A 15,137-nucleotide genomic window follows, 5' to 3' on the forward strand; every position below is an offset into this window, starting at 1 on the left:
TTTACAAGAAATTTCTGCAAATATACCGGTAATTTGACAATTGCATTTAATAAGTGAATTTTTATTAAATGCAATTATTAAAAAGAAGGTTGAAACATGACTTTAAGGACATACATACAGTGCATGTTTTCCCGAAAGAGTTTAAACAATAACATCTATGGGTTTCTACGAACATACTGGTTGTCTTGAAAAAAAGACATATTGCATGAGTGTTAATTAAAGGGAAGGTTCAAGCAAAATAAAAAAATGAGTTTTACTTACCTGGGGCTTCTACCAGCCCCATGCAGCCATCCTGTGCCCTCGTAGTCACTCACTTATGCTCCAGTCCCCCGCTGGCAGCTTGCCGACCTCGGAGGTCGGCGGGACGCTTTGCGTACATTTTTACACATTCCCGCTAGTGCAGGAACATTTACACATACGTTTTTACGCGTTACTGGTTCAATGCGTAAAAATGTACGCATTGAACCAGTAACGCGTAAAAACGTATGTGTGAAACTCATTTTTTTTTATTTTGCTTGGACATTCCCTTTAATGTAAATGTACCAATGAAATAGGTAAGTATAATATTTTATACCATTTATGCAAAATAATTATTTTCTATTTCAAGGGAAAAGCATAGCAGTATACAGTAGAATTATAGAATTCTAGGAGATAGTCATTGAGATATTTACCTGGGCTGCTACAAACTCACAGTTGCCATCAAAGTCATAAAATTTCTCATCAAATGTGATAAAATGACCATTTCCATAAATTGTACACGTCCCGTAACACACCGCATTGGTGCAGGTCCACTGTCCACGTTGACATAAGCTGGAGATAAATATTTTGGTAAGTTAAAGCTGTTCAGAGTATATTTAGAGCAGATTGACCTGGACACATAAAAACAACAACAACAATATGGCTGCCTTAAACTATAACTGAAGTGAAAGAAATATGGGGCTTTCATATTTATTTCCTTTTAAACAATGCAAATCCTGTGGATTATTTACCTCTAATACTTTTAGCCATAGACAATCAACAAGCATGCAGATCAGAGGTTTCTGACTGAAGCCAGACAGGATTAGCTGCATGTTTGTTTGAGATGTGTAATTCAGACACTACTGCAGCCAAAGAAATCAGCCGCTCTGTCAGGTAACTGGTATTGCTTAATAAGGAAATTAAAATGGCAGCCACCAAATGTTTCCTTTATAGAGCAGCCTTACTGTAATTTTGCCAGCTTTGAAATGTCCCACCTGCATGTTTGGGTAATAAAAGTATGGACACACCCAATGCAATGAGTATTAATAATGCTTACTTCATTGGCATCTATGACAAATTAAAATTGTAATTACACAGTTCATCTACATGGTGCAGAGCCTTCCTCCCCATACCAGTTCACTAGCATTGTGCAAAGATTTTAAAGCAGTCTATCAACACTGTACACAATCTCTTGCACCTTACTGATTTACAGTATAGACCCCTTTGCACTTACCATGTGTTACAGTCCACCTTAACTTTAGTTCCATGGGGATACACATCTTCATTGTGGACACAGGGACATTGTTCTTCAGGAACACAGCCATCGTTCCCATCATCTAACAGCCCATGGGGACAAACACACCCTGACATACACTCCATCTGAAACTGTGAAAAGGAAAAAGAAAGAATACTATTTAACATAGAAAATTAGAAAATTGCATAGGTGTGTGTTTAAGTAGATATCTATGTAATATTACCTATAATTATTTCATGTTTACCAACTGCATCCAGCAGGTGGATTGCTAAAGGACCAGGACGGCTTGAAAAAAACTGGCTTTGTAGGGGCACAAAAACATACAGGACAGTCACTCATCCGAGGGGACTATTTATTTCAGTGCTAGGGATGTCTACAGGCATGCAGGCAGCAGCAGGCTTGGTTAATACAAATCCCAGCATGCCTTGTAAAGTGAATGTTATTGCTATATCCTCAATTATATGATTGGGTGAAATTAATGTAATAAAAAAATGTATATCCTTTTAAAGTACCCATGATCCCATCCCCCCCCCCCCCACCCACCTGGGGATCCCCCCTGCCCGGGCTTCCCCTTCAGCAATTTTCCCTACATTTACAGCCAGCAGCAAGCAGGGATGGAATTACTCACTTACTTCCTACTTGCGTTCCACCGCTCGCCCCATCACTTCCTGCAATGCCGCCCACTGTACTTGAGTGGATGTAATTGCAGGAAGTGACACAGTGAGTGGTGGAACACAAGTAAGGAAGTGAATAATTCCCTGCTCGCTGCTGGCTCTACACTTAGCGAAATAAGCTGGAGGGCGAGCGTGGACAGGGGAGCCCCAGGTGAGGTTGGAGGGGGTCTGACCGCCCTCCCTATTGCTCTGCCCACTGTTCCCCTTTCCTGGCTGCTACCCCCTGCAGCTCGGCAGCCCCACCCATGGCCAGATGGGCGCTAACCTTCCCCTTGAAGGTAAATTTGATCTTTAGTCACCCCATTAATAGAGATGAACAAATAGCCAACAAAAGCACATACAGTATATAGGTCAAATGATTATTCTACCATTAAAGTTTCCGGAAATAGAATCAGAGGATTTATTATTTTCTTCTGTTCTTGTGTCCAATACTGTATTTGTTAATTTGTTATATCTTGATTACAGGAAACCATCCAACATATACATTTTGTCCCATTGCATGCATAAGAACAGAGGTAAATTAAGCAGAGTTGACAGCGCAGCTGCGGGGGGGGGGGGGGGGGGGGGGCTTTGGGGATGTGTGGCGGCTCGACTGGGAGATCTGGGAGTCTCCTTATTAAAGCAGACCACCAGATGCAGCGGCTGAAGAAGGCGGTGGATGTTTGGTGGGTGTGTGCATCTCCAGGGGAGCGAGGCAGCAGTGCCGTGGTGCTGAAGGACAGCACCACAGGGTAAAACTTCGCTCCCCATCGCCTGTAACATGGAAGCATCGCTCAGGCTTTTGCCTGAGTAACCCTCCCCAGCAATTGGCCATCACGCAAAGGAAATAGGCAATAGGATTTGCTGGATATCCCCATGCGATGGCAAGATAAGCAGCTCACATCTGCAAGCTACTTATCACCTTGAATAGGATATGGTCCATTATAAACCCATTCCTCCTCAATATAAAAAGCAAAAGCACTTACATATTCAACACCAAGAGTCTTGCAGCTTCTGTGCTGAGTGGCTTTGGAGGCAGATGATTCTTTGTTACAGTCAAAGTAAATTTTTCCTGGCGGGCAAGCTGGAAAGAGATCATATATGAGATTTTACATCTGAAATATTTGTGATTGGCTGTAGCCCAACAGAATGGCCTTAACAAGCAACATTTAGATGAGAAGCCTTACTACAACTGTTAGCAGATTATGGCATAAGTATGTTATGTGCACAGTATATGATGACAACATGATGAATAAAAGAATAGGTACTTACTTTCATTGACATGAGATGAGCAGATAAGTTTCCCATTATGGCAAGAGCTAGTGGTCAAAGTCAGAAGACAATTATATTATTAGTAATGCAATAAACAACGGGTACAGCAACGAATACTAGTGCAATAACTTATATAAGAAACTGAAAAAAAAAGACTGAATCACGTAAATTATTAAAAATGTAGTGTCACCTGCTCCCTTATAATAAAGCCAAATGCACACGTTTGAGGACTGTTGCCTGCCTGGAATCGCCCTCTGGGCTAGCAACGCATTCTGTTGCTAGACCTGGGGAGTGGGAGGGGAGGAGCACCAACAGAGTGGCATGCAAGAAGCGTCACAGGGTGGGCAGAGTTAGTGGGAAGAACAATGCCTTCAGCCAATGCCAAGTTGATCTACCGGACAGATCAATTTCCAACACAATGAGAGGGACGGGTTGCAGCTGTTTACATGCTAGGTTCTCAGCAAAGGTGGTCATTATCAGACACATTTTAACTTGTGTACAAGGCTTTAGGTGAGCTACTGCATTTCTTACGAGTGTGCGAAGCCTGTGGCACTAATAATAACCATTTCTCAACAAGATTTTTATTTACAGTATACCCATTTATGAGCAAATACATCTGCTAGTAGCAGGCATACTGATTCACCCTGTATGAAGAGATGTCACTGGCTGTGGCATTCAGTGACTTTTCTGAAAAGGCTCATATTTTGATTTGTCATTCTCTTTTCAGACCAGTAGAATAAGTGGTACTGATCTGTTTTCCCCAAAGATAGCATTGGGTAATTCACAAGTAGATTCACAAGTAGAAATAGTAAGAGAAACCTGAAGAAAGCTTGGTTAGTATGAGGATGATTGGTTAGTATGACTTTTCTGAAAGCAAATATATTTTTGTTGTTATACTCACCAGCGCTCGTCTTGGTTGTAGATGACCTGTAATGGGTCCAAGTATACGCCATGGTAGTAGCATGAGCACTGTGATATGGACACACACTCGCCTTTCTCATTCAGATACTGCTGATCTGGACAGCCACAGCCATCAACTGGAGTGAACACACTGGTGCAGGCTTTCTCCCCCTCTGCCAGGGAACGACAGGTTGGCTGGCACTTGGTTAGGTTATACAGATAGATTTGTGTAGACGGACAGGAAACAATGTCCTTGTCTGTAAAAGAGGGCATTACAAATGATCACTTAAAACTACATCAACAAATAATAGCATTTATTTTTCCTATACTGGGCACGATATACAAAGTCATGAGAAAAATAAAATACACCCCCTTTAGCGTGAAGGTTTTGTGTATCAGAGAACAAAAAGTCTTCAAATTATGCGACTACAATCTCAGATGAACAATAGAGCATAGCATGTTATATCATGTCTTGAATGAACAAAGGTTACATCAAAATGCAGAAGTGGTGTGTGCAAAAGTACACCAACAATCTGAGAAAGGTTATAAGGTCATCTGAAAACAATTTGAAGTCCATAATTCTGGATTGACAAAGATCGTTCCCAACTAGAAAACATTCAAAACAGTTGCCAGTCTTCCCAGGAGTGGACGTCCCAGTACATTTACCCTAAATGCCATACTTAGAGCAATCTCTAAAGCCTATTAGCTTCATTTCGCACTCTACAGATCTCAGTATGTCAAATGTTTAAGATCATGACAGTACAATTACCGGTAGATAAAAGGACTGAATAAATATGGCTTATTTTGAAGGTTTTCCAACCAAAAGCCTCATACCTTATAAGAATACAGAATATGACAGCTCAGCTAAGGTTTGTAAAGGTGCTTCTGAAAAAGCCACGCAACATCTGAAACATTCTCTTTTGCAGAAACAAGACTAAAGGGGATACGTTTTTCCATAACGAACAGTGCAACATTTTGTGAACATCAAACGGAGCATGTTTGGCTTGGAAGAAGGGAGGCAAGTAGGAACATGAAGCGGAGCATGTTTGGCTTGAAAGAAGGGAGGATAGTAGGAACATGAAGCGGAGCATGTTTGGCTTGGAAGGTGGGAGCAAAGGAGTCATGTGAAGCCTGGTGTGAACCGCAAGTAAGTGAACTCCCCGTAACCTTATCCACTTCTTTGGGTCCTGATGTGTGGTGTGTGGGAGAATTCAGGTTTCCATCTCCCGAATTTAAATACCAACACTATCGGCCAACAATAAACTAATACCAAGTATTCATGAAGAAGAGGACAGCGAGGGCATCGCTCCTTTATTGCAGTAAGGGTCAATACGGATACAGCGTGGGGGGGGGTGCCCGACAGCTGAAGGTGTGTCGCTTCTTCAGAGGTAGTAGTAGTGCCCTTGCTGTCCTCTTCTTCATGAATTGCATCATGCGTATCAGCCTTTAGTATAGATTGATATCATTTTAGAGCCTATTTAAATATTTTTAGAATCTCCTTATTCCTTTAGGGTTACCCTTACATTATTTGATTTTGCAAATCGATTGACCTTTCAATCCAACAGTTTTATTGACACAAAGGAGAATCAGTACTGCAACATGTCTATTAATGAATGGCAGCACTCCTCTTGAAGGAATTGCATCTGTAAAAAATCAAAACATACTCCACATAGTGCATTACTGCAAACTTATGTCATAAAAATGTATACACCCCGAGTGATCAGTGATGCAACCGTGATCCACACCGCGTATCAATCCACCCGATAATCCGAAAAAATTGGCCGCTCACCAGATGGTAGCCACCTCAGATCCAGGTGGGTCTAGCATTCAATCTCATCACAGAACAAGGCAACATCAGCTCCTCTGGCACGATATTCAAAATAGTTTTAATTCAGCATACATGTAAAACAAGATCATAAAAACCGCTCATAGCGTAACTTCGCAATAAAAATGTATAGCAGCCCTGCGCCATCCAGCACACTTACGTAGTCTTCAATGTAAAAGCGCCTATAAAGCTATCCAGCCCAGCGGTTTGGTCCCCTTCAGTGGCGTCGGCGTCCCGCACATCCACCGCGGCAATCCAAGCTAGTTCACTATTGCCGCGGTGGATGTGCGGGACGCCGACGCCACTGAAGGGGACCAAACCGCTGGGCTGGATAGCTTTATAGGCGCTTTTACATTGAAGACTACGTAAGTGTGCTGGATGGCGCAGGGCTGCTATACATTTTTATTGCAAAGTTACGCTATGAGCGGTTTTTATGATCTTGTTTTACATGTATGCTGAATTAAAACTATTTTGAATATCGTGCAAGAGGAGCTGATGTTGCCTTGTTCTGTGATGAGATTGAATGCTAGACCCACCTGGATCTGAGGTGGCTACCATCTGGTGAGCGGCCAATTTTTTCGGAGAATCGGGTGGATTGATACACGGTGTGGATCACAGTTGCATCACTGATCACTCGGGGTGTATACATTTTTATGACATAAGTTTGCAGTAATGCACTATGTGGAGTATGCTTTGATTTTTTACAGATGCAATTCCTTCAAGAGGAGCGCTGCCATTCATTAATAGACTTTGACTTTTGTGGAACAGTGGTAGCGAACACTCTAATTGACATATAGAGGTTTGAGTTTGTGCATAACGGGCAGGCACAGTTTGCAATTGTCACAGTACTGCAACATGGCCGACCGATCCATCTGTTGGCCGGTTTCTGGCCAAAATCGATTGAAAGGATCAGGAATGCTTAAAAATCTCGGTCACAAGGGCCTTATTGGGTGCGCTGCGGTAACGGTGTTCGATGATCATCAGACCACTGGTTGGTGCCCCCCCAAATGTATGTGTGTCCCCTGTGCCCATGTGCAGTGTTGAAATCTCACCCATTCAGCATGAATCCTGTCCTCACCCAGTGTCTGGCATTGCCTTGAGTGCCTGTATCATATGACACTAGAGCATGTAGCAACGTCACTATATGTCCTTGGAGTCACATGGCAGAGGTACTTTCAGAGGCGCTGGACACTGGAGAAGACCAGGACTTGCACTGGTGATCTTTTAACACTGCATACGGGCACAGAGCATCGGGGGGGGGGGGGGGGCACTGGGACGGCATCACATGTACACTTTGGGGTGGCAGCAGGACAATGTCCATTAGATTTCAGAATCTCTCATGCCATTTGCTTGTGTGACATATTTGTAGTGCTTACAGATAATTATTTCTATTCATTTCAGTAGAGTCAGATCAGAACAATTTCTGTACATTTTCAGTAGTTTGCAAACGTTTTAGTAATAACTGTATAAGGATTATTAAATAATTTCCCATTAATGAGTCACCCAGTACCCCACAGCTTCACAGCACCAAAGGCTTTACCAAATATTCACATTTACAAAAACAATACGTTTTACAAATAAAAGTCTTTGTTAGTGTTACTGTAATGATTACTTAGCCAAATGGCACTTACCGCAAATGCCTTTCCGCCATCCCCACAAGATGATTCCCTTGGCTGCACAGGCCCTGACATATGAGGATAGAGCAGCACACATACACTGCTCGCTGTCTTTACAGTTACAGGAGTCATAACGACACCTCTGTGCAAAGGAAAAACAAAGGTTAAGTTTCACATTTTATAACATCAACAAAAAATTCCAAAACCTAAATTACAGAAACAAGTTATTTCCAAGCATAGCCTTTGCAGTCATCCTACATGGTCTGTGTAGTAATCTAACCCTGCTTCTTGCCCCACCAATAACAACAGAAACTCAGATCATGCTTGTGTATCTGTCTCAATGGGCGACATAATTGGTCTGATTTACTAAGACATCTTCTGAGATCTCCATGCATTTTGTTAGTTATAGCAACTAAATTGCTGAGACTCAAACACAGCTACTAATCAAAATAATAGAAATGATAACCTCCTATATCATACTATAAAAGAACTGAAGAATAGCTATATGTACATGGGTGTTGAGAAAGGTGTGATATTGCCAACGCAAGGACAGAAACAATGTAAAAATAATTGCTGGCTATGGTACACAGTATTCTAAGACACCCAGAGTTATCCATAAAAAAAAAAACATATTAAACAATCAATCTCATACCTCATACATTACAGACACATGAATATAATATTAAAGGTGACTACCCATGCTAGCTAAAGGATCAGGCCAGATAGTATCACAAGTAATCAGTACCATACTAAGGCCCAGTTCACATTACAAAAATGAGCCAAACGGATACAATAAGCGGACTCAGACTGTAGTAACTGTGTAACATGAAGCTCAATCTAGTGCTTCTTGCTGTGCAACAAAATGAATAAATCCCCTCTAGTATAGCACAAATACCAAGCTCTACCTGAGTTCACATGTGACTCTCACCTTTGCATGTTCAGTTGGGTCTATGGTTGAATGGCATTTAGCAAATGCAGACTCATCCTTTTCCAGATTAGAACACCAATAGTCCGCATAGTTTTCTGGAAAGGAGGAAGTATTGTCATTCATTTGTGCATAAGAACCTTGCATTAAAGGGACACTACAGCGAAAAACTGTAAAATTTAAACTATGTGTAAACATATACAAATAAGAAGTACATTTTTTCCAGAGTAAAATGAGCCATAAATTACTTTTCTCCTATGTTGCTGTCACTTACAGTAGGTAGTAGAAATCTGACAGAAGCGACAGGTTTGGGACTAGTCCATTTCTTTATAGGGGATTCTCAGGGATATATTTATTTTCAAAAGCACTTAGTGAATGGCAGTTGCTCTGTCCAACTGTGAAAAAACTGTGTATGGAGCAGAGAAGCTGGCCACCATCATTGTTTAAATCCTTTCTAGGTAATATCTTTATAAAGAATAAAAGCCTTGCTGAGTATCCCCTATGAAGAGATGGACTAGTCCAAAACCTGTCACTTCTTTCAGATTTCTACTGCCTACTGTAAGTGACAGCATTATAGGAGAAAAGTAATTTATGGCTCATTTTACTCTGGAAAAAAATGTACTTCTTATTTGTATATGTTTGCACATATTTTACATTTTACAGTTTTTCGCTGTAGTACCCCGTTAAGCTTGTGACTCAATAACATCAATGCTATACAATATTTTATCAGTTATTCAGTAAATCATTCAGAATGTCAGTTAACCAATCTGTGTCATCTTGCCCAGGTCTGCTTCATGGAATAAGCTATATTTCTTTTTAAAAAAAATTCAAACTACCTTATCTGCAGAGCTGATCCACTGATATCATCAGCACACTACGGATTATAGCGCCCACTTTATTGTGCTAGTTTCCACAATGTATTCCAACAATTGTTTCGGGGGCCACACAGGGTACCCCTTTAGCAAGGCATGTGGTTACCACATGCCTTGATAAAGGCGGACCCTGTGTGGCCCCCAAAACACATGCCTTGATAAAGGGGGACCCTGTGTGACCCCCAAAACAATTGTTGGAATACATTGTGGAAACTGGCACAATAAAGTGTGTGCTATAATCCGTGGTGTGCTGATGATATCTGTGGATCGACTTTGACTGTGGTACTGCCTATACCACTTCATCAAGCACCCTCCAGAAAAATGGTTGATGGTGTGTCTGCTTCACTCTGGAACATTATCTGCAGAGCTGAGTGGAGTCTGACAAATGCTCTAGACACTAAAATGTTATTTCTGCCTCTGCAGTGTCCATGGCAACATTTTATAAGGCACAGTAACTGCCATGTCAACTTCACAGAAATTTGGCAGTGACACAAATCAATAGCTATTGAAACAAGCTGCAAATGAGCAAACCAAAGATATTGGTGATACCAAGACTGGAACGGGAGCTTACACAAAAGCATTGAACAGTATTATAAGTGTTATTGTTAACTTATTTTGTGCTATTTTGTTTGTGCTATGAGTGCCAGTGACAAAATGCTTTGGGCGGAGCTTGTGGCAGCACATGGAGGGAGCATGCTGTGAAGTCCTAGGATGCTGGTTTCATATATTTTATCATCTGTACATGTGAGTGTGATACCTTTTCTTCATCCAGTTCAATAAAGCTATATTACACTATGGAAGTGTTTGTTTCGTTTTTAAAGGGATACTGTAGGGGGTCGGGGGAAAATGAGTTGAAGTTACCCGGGGCTTCTAATGGTCTCCCACAGACATCCTGTCCCCGCACAGCCACTCACCGATGCTCCGGCCCCGCCCCCGGTTCATTTCTGGAATTTCAGACTTTAAAGTCTGAAAACCACTGCGCCTGCGTTGCCATGTCCTCGCTTCCCCTGATGTCACCAGGAGTGCACGGCGCAGGAACAGACCATACTGGGACTGCGCAGTACACTCCTGGTGACATCAGCGGGAGCGAGGACACAACAACGCAGGCGCAGTGGTTTTCAGACTTTAAAGTATGAAATTCCAGAAGTGAACCAGAGGCGGGGCCGGAGCATTGGGGAGTGGCTGTGCGGGCACAGCATGTCTGTGGGGGACCATTAGAAGCCCCGGGTAACTTCAACTCATTTTCCCCCGACCCCCTTACAGTATTCCTTTAAGGAATAATTCTATGGATGGTCATTCAGTGAGTCAATATGAAGCTGAATACCAAGGGGGATTTCAACAAACGAATTGTGCTGTTCGTAATAGAGCAGTATTCAGATCTGGTGAGCGTATTGCATGCGATGATGGTGATGGGGGTATAACACAGCCTATGAGTGTTTTTTGACCACAAGGTGGTGCAATTTTTACTGGAAGATACTGCACTATTATCATGTTCTGTGCTTATTTTAGAGGTTTATAGCCCTAAAGAGTTATGGTTGATGAGTGAAGTCAAGTGACATCTGTCTATCAGGACTCTAGTGGATTTGATAATCTCTACCTAACAAGAGGACTTTTTATGTATATTTTTACATTTACAAGGTCACTGTTATGAGCACTCCCCCGGATGCCAAACCTTAAACATCACTCCACGCCTAACCTTACTGTCCCCCCGAGCCTAACCTTGACTCCCATATCCCCCCTTCCCCCCAGGCCGCTGCAAATTTGGCCAAAACAAAACTGCACATTTTCGAGGTGCCCACTATTTGTAGTCATATTTCTACATTTTGCATTGCACCATGGGCAGACGAATACAAGCCCCAACCCCCCCACGCCCATAGCCAGTATTTTTCCAGTTTTTGAAACTGAAAACATATTGGTATAAATAGCTTTGGCTTTAGGAGGTGGGTCAAAGCATTCCCATCCCACTGCAGGATAGTATAGCTCTCAAAGTTCCTATAGTCTATGAACCATTGTGGCCCAAGTCACACATACTGCTAAGAACTACTAACCGGTATGTTACTTCTAAGGCCCGGTTCACATTAGCGGTTGTTTGCCAAACGGACCGGATGACCTGACCGGATCCGGACCGGATCCGGATCGGAACCGTACGGTTCTGATCCGGATCCGATCCGGATCCGGTCAGGTTGCATCAGGTGGTAATCAGGATGCGATCCGGATCCGTTTGGCAAAGTTAACGTAAAAAAAAAAAAAAAGGTTGGGGTCTGGGAGGTCAGCAGAAGGGGGACCTGTGGAATCAGGCCCTCTGCTGTTTAGCACTCACCTCCACCTCCGACATGCTGCCAACATCCTGCCAACACCTCCAGCTCGTGCTGCTCCACTCCAAAATGCTTGCCCATGTGTCCCCAGCCAATATCGCCGCAAAAATCTGCATAGGAAGTGGGGTAGAACATCCGGATTTCTCAGCCAGTGTGTTGTGCGGCCTCCGGTTCCCATCTGTTTGTATTGGCCGGATGGTGCAGTCCGGCTCCGCCCCGGATACGGCTGCCGGAGGGGCCGGATGAAAAAATAGCGCATGTTGGAACGGAGGCCGGAGTCCGGATCCGGCCCGGATCCGGTCCGGCTCCGGTTCTGCAGAACGGACCCATGTGAACGGACGCATAGGCTTTAATTGCTATGCCGTGCGTCCGTTCCGTCCGTTCTGCAGGCGGTGCAGCTCCGGCACGGCGATTCCGGAGGGCCACCGCAAGTGTGAACCGGGCCTTAATCTGTAAAATGAATTCCAGTAATGAATGACACAATCTTAATTTCAGTTATGGGAGCTACAATTAACTAAAAAAAAAATCAGATGTTATTATTTATTTTCACTTAGAAGGTGTACAAAGCATAGACTAACCAGAGATGCATGACATCATTTATGTCAGGGAACCACATGACCCATAACCAGGAACTATGTTCATTTCTGGACTAAAAGTCTAAGAGCCATGGCTATATGGAATGATTGATGTATAATAGCATAGTTCGAAAGGCCATCTTACTGTTCTCAATGCTGAGGCTGCAGGGATCATCCAGCCAGTCTGACACATCATGGCAGGTGGGTTGGGCCTTCCAGGTGTTGGAAAAGGCCGATGCTGTGGCTTCCACTAGTCCACCCGATGTTTTAAAATCATCTGCTTCCCTGGAGTTGAAGTTTCCACAAAGACCTACAACAAAAATCTTTATCAGTTTCCAACTCTCTATGTACAGATCCAACAATATTAATTTTTTAGATTGTATTAACTAGACATAATAGTAAACTGCTTTTTAAAGTAATAAATATTACATGCTGTTAATATATAAGGACGGTCTGAAAAGTGTTTGGCTTCCCATTCCAGAAAAATGACACGTATGATAAATCAACTTGGTGGAGTACATCTATTTGCAACATTGTTATCCTGGCAGCATCTGGTGGGATGAGCGTAGAATATCAGGATTAAAATAATAACCCCAATATCTTCAATCTTATTTCTAAACCTGTCCTAACCAAAATCTCCCCAACTAACCTTACCACTAATCTAGTCTGTATTTTATTGCTATCAACTACTTCTCACTAACATTAACCTAACATCCTAGTAACTACAACCCCCACCACTAATAGTTCCATCCACATCCATGAGCCGTGCCCTAACTCTGTTCCTACCAAATGCCTGATGCTGTGTCACACTTTACATTTCTGTCAACTGAAATAATTGTTTCTGAAAAATCTAAAGTGTGTACAGGTAATCCCCAACATCATTGGCATTACCTTTAGTAATCCGGCTGGCTGTATTTCTTTTGCCTGATGTTTATTGTTTTTGCAGGAACAAACTTTGAAGGTCCCAAAGAAGTGCACCACTCGTCCATCCTCTGCCATCCCTTCACCATAGAAATGTGGTGAAAACCAAGCAGTGTGTCTGGACAGTGCATGTTGCTAATCTATTAGTTCTACAAACATATTGTTGTGCAACAAAAGCTTATGAGCTGTACAAACCCTGATCATTCACCTAAGTATAGCCCTAACCTTAACCCTACATGATCCTAAATATCATCCTACCTACCAAACCATAACCTACTAGATGCTATCAATCAGCTATAGCTGAATAATCATAACCTGATTCTACCACTGACCTATAAGCTAACCTTAAACTTCCCCTTCCCCTTACCCTATCCTTCTCTCACCTAAGCTGTGTATTGAATGCTTACCTATCAGTATGGAGAATGCCAATTGCTACTTAAAGTGCTGCTTATGTCTGATCCATTGGTTAGTCAATTTAACATTTCTGAGTTGTTAAGTTTTACTGACTTAATCTGTGTTTGTAAACTACGGGTTAACTTCTTAATTGAAGCTCTGAACCTACAGCTATGTGCACCCAAACTTGAAAAAACATTTGAAGAGGATAAAATATGAAGTGGACAAAACTGAAGCTCTTGCCCAAGTTATTGAGCTTTGTCCCCCTTAGATGTTTTTGGAGTTTCAGAGCTAGTGAGGCCGTTTTCTGGTTCAGCTCAAATGTTCTTCCTTTTATATGTTGTGATTGCGCAGTTTGTTTGATAAATCTCCGGAGTAATGCTCCATTTCATAACTCCTCCACACGGGACTCCCCTGAAATCAGTGCAGCCTTTGTTTACTTTTACTGAAGACTCTGCTGACATCTGTACAACAGTCAAGGAATTTTATTTTACCAATATTTATTTACACAAACAAGATGCCTGCAAATAGTTATTTGCCCCTCCTGATTCTTTTTTTAGAATTTTGGAGAGTTTCTGAACAACATCTTGCTTAACCCTCCTGGTGGTAACCCCGTAACATAGTTTGGGGTAAGCCGCGCAGGAGGATTTCTCAGGCCCTGCTGGGCCGATTTGCGTAATTTTTTTTTTTTGCAACACGCAGCTAGCACTTTGCTAGCTGCGTGTGCACTCCGGCCTCCGCCGCTCCGCGCCAATTAGCCACCCCATGCTTATTAGCCGCCGCTCGCCGCGCCGAACCGCCCCCCCCCCCAGACCCCGTGCGCTGCCTGGCCAATCAGTGCCAGGCAGCGCTGAGGGGTGAATCACGACTCCCTTTGACGTCACGACGTCATCGACGTCGGTGACGTCATCCCGCCCGTCGCCATGGTGACGGGGGAAGCCCTAATGGAAATCCCGTTCAGAACGGGATTTTCGGACGGGCTTGATCACCGGAGTCAATCGAAGAGGGTGGGGGATGCCGCTGCACAGTGGCTGTCATGTAGCGAGCCCTAGGCTCTCTATATGATTTAAAAAAATAAATAAACTGCTGCGCTGCCCCCTGGCGGTTTTTAATAGACCGCCAGGAGGGTTAATCAGTCAGACAGGTGTTAGTAGTGCTGACTCAAAAAGAATCATAGTGTGGCTAGCACACAAAGTGGGCTGATGCACTGTACTGTGGACACAGAGGCAACTACTGTATGGACTCAAAGCAAATAGATTCACAATTGCAAAAAAAAAATTAAGGAAGAGCTGGGCACCAAAGTATTACGCTTTAAATACTTAATCCAGCAGCTACATACAGAAAGTTGCACAACAAGGAGTCTCTGAGGTAGCGGATA

General features: G+C 42.8%; 1 protein-coding gene across 1 annotated transcript in view; it reads right to left on the reverse strand.

The window, feature by feature from the left end:
• LOC137537706 (mucin-2-like) overlaps positions 1 to 15,137 on the reverse strand; it is a 165,527-nt gene that overhangs the window by 119,057 nt on the left and 31,333 nt on the right. The window contains exons 13-20 of the mRNA XM_068259642.1: positions 12,591 to 12,755; positions 8,687 to 8,781; positions 7,774 to 7,900; positions 4,319 to 4,574; positions 3,418 to 3,464; positions 3,132 to 3,229; positions 1,472 to 1,623; positions 672 to 810 (exon numbers count right to left, since the gene is read on the reverse strand). Coding sequence (XP_068115743.1) covers positions 672 to 810; positions 1,472 to 1,623; positions 3,132 to 3,229; positions 3,418 to 3,464; positions 4,319 to 4,574; positions 7,774 to 7,900; positions 8,687 to 8,781; positions 12,591 to 12,755 — 1,079 coding nt within the window. The remainder of the gene's footprint in view (positions 1 to 671; positions 811 to 1,471; positions 1,624 to 3,131; positions 3,230 to 3,417; positions 3,465 to 4,318; positions 4,575 to 7,773; positions 7,901 to 8,686; positions 8,782 to 12,590; positions 12,756 to 15,137) is intronic.

Source organism: Hyperolius riggenbachi, chromosome 11, assembly GCF_040937935.1.
Source record: "Hyperolius riggenbachi isolate aHypRig1 chromosome 11, aHypRig1.pri, whole genome shotgun sequence".
NCBI classification, from domain to species: Eukaryota; Metazoa; Chordata; class Amphibia; order Anura; family Hyperoliidae; genus Hyperolius; species Hyperolius riggenbachi.